At 40.9% G+C, this 13304-nt stretch overlaps 1 protein-coding gene across 2 annotated transcripts in view; it reads left to right on the top strand.

The window, feature by feature from the left end:
• PLEKHG2 (pleckstrin homology and RhoGEF domain containing G2) overlaps window positions 1-13304 on the top strand; it is a 138791-nt gene that overhangs the window by 88559 nt on the left and 36928 nt on the right. For both annotated transcript variants that reach the window (XM_089679795.1, XM_089679796.1), the window contains 4 exons: window positions 4811-4877; window positions 9885-9931; window positions 11000-11150; window positions 11642-11773. In XM_089679795.1, coding sequence (XP_089535921.1) covers window positions 4811-4877; window positions 9885-9931; window positions 11000-11150; window positions 11642-11773 — 397 coding nt within the window. The remainder of the gene's footprint in view (window positions 1-4810; window positions 4878-9884; window positions 9932-10999; window positions 11151-11641; window positions 11774-13304) is intronic.

The raw sequence follows: 13304 nt of genomic DNA, 5'->3' as shown, positions 1-13304 counted from the left end.
GGGCACCTTGGTTGAACACAATTCGATTTATTGCTCGACTTGTGCACAAGTAACCTGGCAGGTTTTTTCGAAATGATTAGTGGTGTCGGGCATAGCCAGCAACACTAACCATTGTGTTCTGCCAGCAGGTAAGGCTCCCCACCAGCAGAACACAAGAGCGCAGAGGGAAGGATTCCCCCAGAACACTGACTGTGATGATGGCGGGATCAAGCAATTTTCTTTACTTCTACCCATGGTGGAAGGAAAGAAGGTTGCATAATCTATGGCCTGCCTTCCTCTCTCATCTCTCGTACAAAGGGATGGGGGGATTAGTAGTTTTCATGAACAGAATACTGTTTGTGCTTTCTTTTCAGCTCACAGGAATTGACAAGGACACTGCATTTTTGGCAAGATTAACAGGTATTTTCTGTACTTGCTGAAAATGTTCTTAGCCTGAAAAAAAAAATCAATGCAGCTACCACATCTGAGAACTGGTCCCACATGGAAGAAAAATATATTTTAAAAATATTCTTCCCAAATATATTGACATATATTTGAAATACTACAATTTTGGCTGTATTCAATATGTTTCAAAATATATATATATATATATATATATATATATATATATATACACACTGTATGTTGAAATGCATTTTTATTACAACATATATAAAAAATGTTTTTAGAAATACATTTTCAAATATACTGTATGTCTTTAAAAATACATTAATCTACATTTTTGGAATGCATTTACACATATATGTAAAAATATATGTTAAAATGACTTTTTTATATGTTAAAAAAAAATCTCAAGAATATATTTTTAAAATACATATTTTACAAATACTGTTCATATATTTTTTAATATATAAAAAACACATTTAATCAACATGCAGTATATATGTATATATACAGTATATATATATATATATATATATATATATATATATATATATATATAGTGAAATATATTGAATACGGCCAAAATTGTAGTATTTCTAATATATGTCAATGTATTTGGGAAAGATATTTTTTAAATATATTTTTCTTCCATGTGGGGTAAGCTGCAATATATTATGTTTTTGGGTTTTGATATCTCTTAACAGAAAAACATACAGTATATCTGATGTTAGGTCCACTTTGGGAGCACATACACTGCATGAACTTCCGCCAATGTGTGTGAACTCGAACAAATCCATGGGGTATGCCTAAGTACACATGCATCCTACACTGATAGGTACTGTGCTGATTAGCTAGCATTGTCAAGGTACCAAAAATGTAATACTGTCTCTGTTTGGAAGATTTGCTCTCACCACTTGGCCCTGTCAAATGGATAGGAAATCCTCCCTGCCAAGACACAGACAACAGTAAAAATCCAATAGATGTTCTAAATCGTGTACGCGCCACCCAAAACTAAAAAAAAAAGAAAAAAAAAGTATGTTTTATTTATATTTTTACATTTTTTTAATACATTTAAAATAGAAAATGTAATAGTGTGCATTGAACCAACAGGGTGCACAGCATGCTTCCAATGTATCAAATACTCTTTAATCATAAATAGTGAAACTTGTTTTTTTTGTTTAATATTCCTTGTCACCCAAATGATTATTAATGGAGAGTCCAGTAGGTGAACACCACATGCATAATGTGAATAGCACATGTGCTGTCTCCTTTCATCTGTAGAGGCAGAGCTGTGTCTTCAGCATGCGGGCCCTGATGATAGAAAAATCTGGACCGGTGTAGCTTTGCCACTGGAATGTCACTGGGACATTTTGAAGCCGGAAATGAATTATGGGAAATTACTGCACATTGGGCTCAGTTCACGAAAGCATATTGCATGTGATATTTGAGTCATGTAACACGTTATTCCCAGATATTGCATGTGATACTGAAAATGTCAATCCATTATCCCCGCATGCGGTATTTACCTCAAAAAGCAAAAACACTTGATAAATACCGCATAAAACAGTGTTAAAGTCAATTCATTAATGTAAATAAGTAAATAAATAAATGCCTTAAAGTGATTCTGAAGGCTTTTTTTAAATAACAAACATGTCTATACTTACCTGCTGTGTGCAATGATTTTTCACTTAGCAGCCCTGATCCTCCGCTTCTTGGGTCCCCTGCCGGCATTCCTGGCCGGTTCCTCCGGTCAGGTGCCACCACAGCAAGCAGCTTACTATGGGGGCACCCACTGTTGCATGTATCCATTCACACACGGAGCCATGGCTTGGCCCCACCCCCTCTCTCTTCTTATTGGTTCACTGGCTGTGAGCAAATGGTTCCCGCTTCTGTCTCAGCCAATGAGGAGAGGGAGTCCCGGGTTAGCTGAGACTCCAGTGCACAACGCTGGATCAAGAGGGGGCTTAGGTGAGTATTGCGGGGGATGCTGCACAGAGAAGGGTTTTTTATCTTCAGGCATAGAATGCCTGAAGGTAATAAACCTCCAGCCTTTAGAACCACTTTAAATAAACAGTGGTCCAGGCATGCAAAATTTAAGGAATGTATGAACTTTCAGCTGGTTGTTAAGGAGCCGGCACCTGCCATGTCCTTAACAACCATAACTGATCTGCTGTCAGCGGGATTCCCTGCTGACAGCAGAATGTAAACAAAAGAAGAGCCGTAATTAATTTAAAAAAAAAAAAAAAACGGCATGGGCCCCCCAGTCTATACAAAGACCTTCAGGTCTGGTATGGATTTTAAGGAGGACTCATGACAAACTTTTTTCAAAAATTGGCACGAGGCCTCCCCTCAAAATTCTTGCCAGAATGCCAGATTTTAAGTGACTGCAATGGATTGGGAAGGGGGCGGGGGGACACGCTGCATTTGAAAGCACAAAACCCCCCCACCCACCGATACTCATCCATGCTGCTCTCCCCCGCTGTTATGCTGGTCTGGCGCAGCCTTCAGAAATGCTTGCACTTCTGTGTATGAGGAAGTATTCACCTCAGCCCAGCCTCTCAGGATACAGTGCTGAGCAGCCAATCACCAGTCCTCTACAATGACCTATGGGGGAGGGGAGAAGGTCAATAACTTGTGTAAGCTCTGATACTCGCTGACAGGGAGCTTACTCAAGTATTAGACTCCAATGGATAAACAGAGCACTGGGGACCTTGGCAAAGAAAACTACAAGTAGGTGAGGGTGCCCTTAATCATCAAACTATCAGATTACCTTCAGCCTGGGTTCACAATGTGCAGTGCGGTATATCGCATGTGATTCGCACAGGAACCGTACCGCATTCCTGTGCAAATCACATGCAATTTGTGTGCGGTGCGATTGGAGCCATACATTTTGTATGGCTCTATTTGCACCGCACCTGCACTCTTTTTTGGTTTGCACTAGAATCAGATCGCATGGGTATTCACACCTATGCGATCTGATTCTGCACATCGTACCGCATTTTGCAGACTGATAGTGGGGTGTTGTTAAAATACACACCCGCAGCGGTTCGTATAAACAGGGTGCGATTCTGATGTGGTGCGGAATTCGCACTGAAAACGTATCAGTGTGAACAAGGACTCAAAGTATAACTAAAGGCAAAACATTATTTTTTAGTTTTGGATAGAGGAAAGGGATTAGAAAGTCTGTCAGGTTTTTGTTGTTGTCTTTGTCCCTGTTAGGGAGATTCACCCTATTTGTTCTGTTTGTTGTTATTACCGAGAGTGAAAGTGAACAAAATTCCCAAATTTTGGGTTGTCACAAGAACAAGTATAGAGGGGCACTAGTTCTGGTGACAACCAAGGATTCCCTCACATTGGGGGGATTCCCTTTCACTTGCCGTTTTGGCTGTGGGACAGGACGTGAAGGGAAATCCCTCAATGGGACACAAATGGCAAAAACAAACCTGACAGGGGTCATAACCCTCCCTTACTCTATCCAAAATGAAGGAAAGTTTTGACTTTAGTTCTACTTTAAAGTGGACATCCAGCTATACACCTACCTAGCCTTAACACTGTCCCCTCCTAACACCTATGCTAACTAACCTGTGTAGAAAAGATGTACATACTTATACTTTTCAGGCCGTTCTAGTCCGGTCACATGATCTAGCTCCCCTTTCTCAGCCAGGGCGGCTTCAAGGGAGAGAAGGGAGTACCAGCAATGGGCCACGGAAGCCTGTGGGTGATGTCACCGCTAAGGCCTTACTAGCCATTGTAGATGCAGTCTCTCATTTCCACTGCAGCCACGACTGGCTGAGATCACGTGACCAGGCTAGAGTGGCCTGAAAATAGGTAAATATGTAAAGCTTTCTTATTAGCTGAGGGGCCCATACTCTCCACTCTGCTTAGCTACATTTACTACAGCAACAATGCTATGGTAGTAACTAAGACAGGCCATACATTATAAATGTTTTTGTTCAACCAACAGGTTGAACCAAAAAAAAATGTGCTGCATTCCCCATCAACACCAAGGGAATCAATCCTGCAGTGTTATAGTGTTCTGCCGGGAGGCAGCCTTCCCAGCCATCAGACTACAATGATCACTGTTGACGGCTATAGCCAACAGCACTGATCTTTCAGGTAAAAAACTAACAGGCTGGTTCTACACAAGTCGATCTATCAACAAGTGGATCTAAAACCAGCTAGCCCATGCATGGATCGAAATTTGGCAGCTCCCTGCTAAATTGGCCAAACTTCGATCTATGTATGGCCAGCTTTATAAATGGCAGAATCATACATCTTTATTCAGTGATAAAAATAAGAAGTCAGCATTTACTTAGCTACAACTGTCATTAAAAAATTTAAAATTTGAAGTGGAAAGCAGAAATAGCAATGTTACGGTATGGGAGAAAGCACAGAGCCATGATATTAACAGTCTATTCTTTTACAGTGAGCTGCTGGAGGAGCTGGAGAACTGTACTTCTGCGCACATGATTGCCGAGTGCTTTGTTATGAGGGTAAGGCTCCCCCTGCTGGAAAAAACTAATTTCTGCACAATAGCAAAATATTTGAAATAATGCAGCTAAGTGTCCACTCCTGTAACTTATAAAAAAAAAATCAGTAAACTGAGCAATATTCCAACTATAATTATTTCTCAGACTTGCAGACTAAATAAGGCTTGATGGGGCAGCACAGTGGCTAAATGGTTAGCACTTCTGCCTGGCAGTACTAGGGTCTTTGGTTCAAATCCCAACCATGGCACCACCTGCCTGGAGTTTGCATGTTCTCCCTGTGCCTGCATGGGTTTCTTCCAGTTTTCTCCCACACTCCAAAGACATGCTAGTAGGTGAATTGGATCCTGTCAAAATTGTCCCATGTATGTATGTAAGTTAGTGACCTTAGATTGTATACCCCTTGAGGGTTAGGGACTGATGTGAATGTACAATATACATATGTAAAGTGCTGCATAAGCTGACAGCACTATATAAGTACCCTAAATAAAAATAAAATGAATGACAAATGTGTAAAATCATATGAAAAGCTAAATGTAAATGTTCAGCCTATCCAAAAGTCATGCTTTAGTAGCAGGTTTGTGGGTTGATACAGTGAGAACTCCTTTCCACAGCTGCTAGTTCTTTTGCTGTGCATCTTAGGGTGTACACACACTAGGCTTGGTTGCCTTGTACCATGCCCGGGTATGACTATCCCCACTAGCCTGAGCTCACATTGTACTGGGACCAAGCGTCAGTGATCTGTGAGAGTTCTATGCTTGGGTACAGTTAGCTGAACTGAACCATGCCCCAGACCACCTCTTCCAAATGGTACTGGACACGTTATGGAATGATCACACTACATAAATGAAACAGACTTTGGGGGGGGGGAAATCAATGCTGAGGCAAGGTTCATACACCTAGTGGGCAGGGGCGGACTGACCATTTGGAAACTCGGGCACTGGGTCAGTAGGGGGCCCCATGAGATGCCCCTGGTACCTTTTTCATAGGCTTTTTTGAGTTTGGGCAAGGACACGGGCCCCATGATCCCCTATTGCCCGGGGACCCCATGAGTTGTCAGTCCACCCCTGCTAGTGGGATTAGACCCTAAGAGCTTTGGGTGTTGTCCTTTCCCTACACACACACACACACTAAAATACAATATATTAGAAATCCAGAATAGAGAAAGCAAATTCCTCATTATGGCAACAGCAGATGTGCAGATCTAGGAAGTGTAGAGATCTCACCAAAAGAATCCCTGAGGGATATAAGATGCAGGCAAGTAGAATTCTACAAGTCTAACTAATGGCCCCTTTCACACTGGTGTGTTTTTGTTGCTCTTTTCCAGGGCGACAAAAGCATATAAAACTACAATGGATACAAAAAGTCTACACACCCCTGTTGAAATGTTAGGTTTCTGTGATGTAAAAAAAGGAGACAGAGATAAATCATTTCAGAACTTTTTCCACCTTTAATGTGACCTATAAACTGTACAACTCAATTGAAAAACAAATCTTTTAGGGGGGGGAAGTAAACATAAAAAACTAAAATAATGTGGTTTCATAAGTGTGCTCACCCTTTTCTAACTGGGGATGTAGCTGTGTTCAGAATTAAGCAATCACATTCAAAATCATGTTAAATAGGAGTCAGTACACACCTGCCATCATTTAAAATGCCAATGATTAACCCAAAATAAAGTTCAGCTGTTTTAATAGGTGTTTCCTGACATTTTCTTAGTTGCATCCTACAGCAAAAACCATGGTCCACAGAGAGCTTCCAAAGCATCAGAGGGATCTCATTGTTAAAAGGCATCAGTCAGAAGAAGGGTACAAAAGAATTTTTAAGGCATTAGATATATCATGGAGCACAGTAAAGACAGTCATCATCAAGTGGAGAAAATATGGCGCAGTATTGACATTACCAAGAACTGGACGTCCCTCCAAAATTGATGAAAAGACGAGAAGAAACTGGTCTGGGAGGCTGCCAAGAGGCCTACAGCAACATTAAAGGAGCTGCAGGAATCTCTGGAAAGTACTGGCTGTGTGGTACATGTGACAACAATCTCCCGTATTCTTCATATGTCTGGGCTATGGGGTAGAGTGGCAAGACAGAAGCTTTTTCTTACAAAGATAAACATCCACGCCCTGCTAAATTTTGCAAAAATACATCTGAACTCTCCCAGTAGCATGTGGGAAAATGTGTTTTGGTCTGATGAAACCAAGGTTGAACTTTTTGGCCATAATTTCAAAAGATATTTTTGGCGCAAAAACAACACAGAACATCACCAAAAGAACACCATACCCACCGTGAAGCATGGTGGTGGCAGCATCATGCTTTGGGGTTGTTTTTCTTCAGCTGGAACTGGGAATTATGAGCAGTTCCAAATACCAGTCAATATTGGCACAAAACCTTCAGGCTTCTGCTAGAAAGCTGAACATGAAGAGGAACTTCATCTTTCATCATGACAATGACCCAAAGTATACATTCAAATCAACAAAGGAATGACTTCAGAAGAAGATTAAAGTTTTGGAATGGCCCAGCCAGAGCCCAGACCTGAATCCGAACGAAAATCTGTGGGGTGATCTGAAGAGGGCTGTGCACAGGAGATGTTTTTGCAAGGAAGAGTGGGCAAACATTGCCAAGTCAAGATGCGCCATGCTGATAGACTCATACCCAAAAAGAATGAGTACTGTAATAAAAATCAAAAGGTGCTTCAACAAAGTATTAGTTTAAGGGTGTGCACACTTATGCAACCATATTATTTTAGTTTTTTATTTTTACTTCCCTCCACCTAAAAGGTTTCAGTTTGTTGTTCAACTGAGTTGTACAGTTTATAGGTTACATTAAAGGTGGAAAAAGTTCTGAAATTATTTATCTTTGTCTCATTTTTTTACATCACAGAACCCTGACATTTAAACAGGGGTGTGTAGACTTTTTATATCCACTGTATTCCCTAATAAATCCTATGTAACTGTTCACACTGCAGGTGCACTGTGCTTTGAAATGTATCACATGCTGCAACTGTGGTGCAGCTTTTCAAAGGTGTACCAAGAAGGCACCTTCCATTGTAGGTTAATGGAAACACGTCAAAAGTGTATCAGTGAGAAAGTGCCCTTAAGCTGAAAAATGTGCATCAGTGTTAAAGGGCTGTAAAAATGCCCCTTACCACCTACTGTATGCTGAATAACCTGTATAAGACAGATGTATATATTTACCTATTTTTAGCCCGCTCTGGTCTGGCCACGTGATCCCCTTTGTCAGCCAGTGGTGGCTGCAAGGAAGAGGACGCCACAATTGCTGGTAAAGCCTGTGAAAGTGACATCACCTATAGGCTTCTAAGGCCCATTCATTGTTGGTGCTGACGCTGACTGGCATATGGGAGCCCCATCATCTGACCTGACCGGGTCGCACTGAAAATAGATTGGTATATACATTTTTCTTACACGGGTTAGTCAGCATAGGTGTTAGGAGGGAGCATATTTAAGATTAGTTAGGTTAATTCTGGAATTCTACCTGCCAGTATATTATAGTTACAGTATATCCCTCAGGGATTCTTATGGTGAGATCCTTACACGTGAGGCTTTCTACACTTAAAGCGGAGTTCCAGCCCCCGCCACCTCCCAAAAATATATTTTGATATTAGGGCACTTACCTGTCCATGCATCCAATGGTGTCCTCACCCCGAGCCAATTCTTCAATCGGCTGTCTGGTGCTGGCAATGCCATCTTGACTAAGGGAAACTAGCAGTAAAGCTTTGTGGCTTCATTGTCGGTTTCCTGCTACGCTTCATGAATGGGCCACGGTCCTCTGGAACCTTGGACATGTCCCAGGGGGGAGGGAGTGAACTTGTGGCAAACTGAGCTGGAAATGATAGCAGGCACCTGTCAAAACTAGGTACCTGCTCCCCCAAAAGGTGCCAAATGTGGCAGTGGAGGGGGGGAGAAGGCAGGAAAGTGAAGTTCCACCCATCTTTACCAATTCTAAAGAGATTCAGTGTATCACAAATTGTATGTTAATTGTATATTAATACTCTAAGTTTATAAACAATAGTATCCATTTAGATTACAAGAAATATTTGTGAATTATGCTTTATTTTCAAGCTGGATTTATTGTTATGTAAATTAATATGCTTTCATATCCTGAGCAGTAGAGTATAGTTTGTGGAGTTGGTATGTGCACATATTCAGCTCTTTGATGGATGATGTGAGGACTCTAGGTTGTAGTGGCAATTTTATGTTAGAAGTAGTCTCATTTATTTTTTTATTACAGCATTCTGTCCCTCACAGAACAAAGTACATGTATTACCTTGTCCCATCTTCTTACAAACCATGGAAAGCTAGCTACATGGTCAGACAGGGCACCCTCCCCTTCGTCTCCCCCCAATGGCTGTTCGAAAACACAGCTAGCAAGGAGAGGGCTGCATTGATAGCCGGCATTTTGTCTCCAGCTCCAAGCACTTCCCTGAGAAAGCTCTGGCAAAAGGAATATGGAGGAGGGTCGTGTTAGCCTCCCGTCCATCTGCATTCTTCTTGACTGCCCTTGTCTCAGGAAAGCACTTGGAGTCAGAGACAAATGCAGCTGCCTCCTTCTTAGCTGTATTGGTTTAGCATACTGAGATATTGCTTTCATCCCTGTTTGCTAAAGTCACAAAACAACCACCACTTATGTAATCAGCATAAAAATGGGCATATCCATTGCTGACAGTAATTACAAAGTATTTTTTTCCATTCCTTTATAAATCATATTTGGACAACTACTGATGTCCCCTCTCTGACTTGATGACTAGAGACATGGATATTGAATGGAAGCTGTTTTATCTGATTGGTGGTACCTACATACCCTTTCTGAGCTGCTGATGGTCCAAAGGACAAAATCTAAAACCACATTGGAAGGTTATAACTGCACATTGTACAGCAAAGTACCAGAAGCTGCTATCCACTTTTAATTTATGCTTCCTGTAAGAAGGTAGTGTGGCTTAATGTAAAATCCAGATTTTTGTACGTGTATAATGATGATTTCACATTTCCTCTGCAGAGTGAAGAGTTTGACATCTATACAGTGTATTGTATGAATTATCCTAGGTAACGGTCTCTCTCTGTTTCTTCAACAGTTTTTGCAGTGCTTGGGGAAGTGTCTACTAAGATGTGTTTAAATGTTTTGCTCTTTGGGAAAACTCAAACCATTAGTCTGAGACAGAGATTGTAATGGAGCCATAATTAAAGAAAGATTGTTATGTAAAATTAAAGGAGGGTTCTACTTAACTCCTGCCCAGTTTGCAGTGTGTTTATATTGGTAGAGGCTGAGTAACTTGATCAAGACTTCATGGAGCAGAGACCTATTTCCCCTGCTTTCAGAGAGCTTGATCAGCTTCTTAGTAGCAAAACGATAACGTATATACTGCACTTTGATGTGAGCTCACTCACATGCTAGTTTTAATCAACAGGAGTTGATTTCTACCATCTTATGAAAATGGGAAGAATAGCAGGAGGTAACCTGGGGGGAGAGAAAGCCTAGACACAGCAGATAACTATAATACATTGGTCTCTGTTGTGCAATTTTTTGTAATAGCTATACTCCAATGTAGGGTACTACCATGTGGTGGATAAAGAGAAACAGAAGAGTTAAAATTTTACTTTTTTGGGGGGGAGAAAATGCTTTTCTGGACTCCCAGCAGTGCTGGTCAAATATACAAAACCTAAAGTGTTTTTGTCACATGACCTATGCTAAGGAAACTTATGTTTCAGCAGTGATTACATGACCAAATGCCCAATTTTTGTGTCCTATGACCAGCACTCAAGCAGCATTTTTCCAGAAATAATAATTCATTCCTTATATTGCTTTTTTATCTATGCAAGAAATTCTACAACCACAACTTATTGTGCCTTGGGAACTCCCCTAACCAGGCATATGCTTCAGGGTTTCCTCAATCCTTCCTCCGACTTTTAACTTTGGCCATTTCCTGCTCACCTTTCACAAAGGATCTGTCCAATCACGCTGTATTTTGAGCATTGCGGGATAGAGGGGGGAGGACTTGCAGAATTTAAAGTTGGGATAAAGGTTTGACAGGTTCACTTTCAGTTAAGATTCCCTTTTTCAATCTCTCTTTCTGTTTTATTTCCCCTCTTCTTAACCTTTTCTTCTCCCCCCAGCTCAGTGTCCGTCCTTCGGGAGTGCATGAAGAATGAGGAACTTGTTCAGTTTTTCCGAGAGCGGCAGGCGGTGTTATCACACTCCCTGCCCTTGGAGACATATCTCCTGAAACCTGTACAACGTATTATGAAATATCATCTCCTCCTGCAGGTGAGGCAGGGGCATGTACACTATTTAGCTAAGGGATTGTGTACTCCTGGTCATCACACTTACTGTTAAGGTGGGTTTCCTGGTGGTGACAACAGTCGACTGTGCAAAGATAATATGTGGTGAAATGGCCATTTGTAGTCTCCATCAGAAGCCCAGAGACAGAGTGACAATGCAGGAAAATAATCTGGAGAAAAGGACAAAGCATTTCAGGAAGTGCATGACCAAGGACCTTCATGGTAGAATCATCAGGAATTATTTTTACTAAAGTTGCAGATTTACAAATATTGAAAAATGTATTTTGAAATCACATCCTGTTAAAACTTATATAATTTAGTGATCAGTTCTACATCTTTAGTATTTAAGATCAAAGCTCTGAATAAAACTTGTCACAGTCTATGTAATACATGCCTATATCCCTCCAAATTCTCAGCCGGGTGTCCTTTGGTTTTGTTTTGTCTAACTATTCTGATGTCTTGTCTAATTTGTCACAGGAGCTGGCTAAGCACTTTGATAAAAATGCCCCTGGCTACGAGGTGGTGGAGGAAGCCATTATCACAATGACTGCTGTTGCCTGGTACATCAATGATATGAAGAGAAAGCAGGAACATGCTGTTAGACTCCAGGTACTGAGAATATAACCATGCAGAGCATGATGGGTAAAACTCCAGAACCAAAGTTGACCATCATATGAAAGGGAGACTTTCATTAACAAATCAGCTTATATATTAATCTGTAGTCTTAACTGTTGTAATTTTAATTTAGTGGAGGTTATCTGCAACTGCTTCATTGGAGGATAACTATGCTGTCCCCTTTCTTCTCCTTATGCAGTGAAGAGTATGTACAGCCAAAACTTTGTTTTTGGATAAGAAGGCTTAAAACCTCTGCCAGTTTATATTGTTTGCTGTCTGTAAATCATTGGAGAGATTTCCCTTCACTTTCTGTCCAGAAGAGGCAGCAGGAAGATAGGGATCAACCAAAGTGAGGGGAATTCCTTTATTATAGTGGATATAAAAAGTCTTCACACCCCTGTTAAAATGTCAGGGTTCTGTGATGTAAAAGAAGAGACAAAGATAAATAATTTCAGAACTTTTTCCACCTTTAATGTGACTTATAAACTGTACAACTCATTTGAACAACAAACTGAAATCTTTTGGGGGGGGGGGAATAAATATAAAAAACTAAAATAATGTGGTTGTGTAAGTGTGCACACCCTCTTATAACTGGGTATGTAGCTGTGTTCAGAATTAAGCAATCACATTCAAAATCATGGTAAATAGGAGTCAGTACACACCTGCCATCATTTATAGTGCCTCTGATTAACCCCAAATAAAGTTCAGCTGTTCTAGTAGCTGTTTCCTGACATTTTTTTAGACAAATCCTACAGCAAAAGCCATGGTCCGCAGAGAGCTTCCAAAGCATCAGAGGGATCTCATTGTAAAAAGGTATCAGTCAGGAGAAGAGTACAAAATAATTTCCAAGGCATTAGATATACCATGGAACACAGTGAAGACAGTCATCATCAAGTGGAGAAAATATGGCTCAACAGTGACATTACCAGGAACTGGAAGTCCCTCCAATATTGATGAAAAGACAAGGCGAAAACTAGTCTGAGAGGCTGCCAAGAGGCCTACAGCAATATTAAAGGAGCTGCATTAATACCTGGCAAGTACTGGCTGTGTGGTCCATGTGACAACAATCTCCCGTATTCTTCATATGTCTGGGCTATGGGGTAGAGTGACAAGACAGAAGCCTTTTCTTAGAAAGAAAAACATCCAAGCCCGGCTACATTTTGCAAAAACACATCTGAACTCTCCCAAAAAGCATGTGAGAAAATGTGTTATGGTCTGATGAAACCATGGTTGAACTTTTCAACCATAATTCCAAAAGATATGTTTGGCGCAAAAACAAGACTACACATCACCAAAAGAACACCAAACCCACAGTGAAACATGGTGGTGGCAGCATCATGCTTTGGGGCTGTTTTTCTTCAGCTGGAACTGGGGCCTTAGCCAAGGTAGAGGGAACTATGAACAGTTCCAAATACCAGTCAATATTGGCACAAAACCTTCAGGCTTCTGCTAGAAAGCTGAACATGAAGAGGGATTTGGAGGGTTTTTGTGAGGAAGAGTGAGCAAATATTGCCAAGTCAAGATG

Source organism: Staurois parvus, unplaced genomic scaffold (genome assembly GCF_062004578.1).
Source record: "Staurois parvus isolate SC_StPar_1 unplaced genomic scaffold, SC_StPar_1.0 ptg000232l, whole genome shotgun sequence".
Lineage (NCBI taxonomy): Eukaryota > Metazoa > Chordata > Amphibia > Anura > Ranidae > Staurois > Staurois parvus.
The sequence above is the reverse complement of the archived record's forward strand: the minus strand, read 5'-3'. Positions and strand labels throughout refer to the sequence as shown.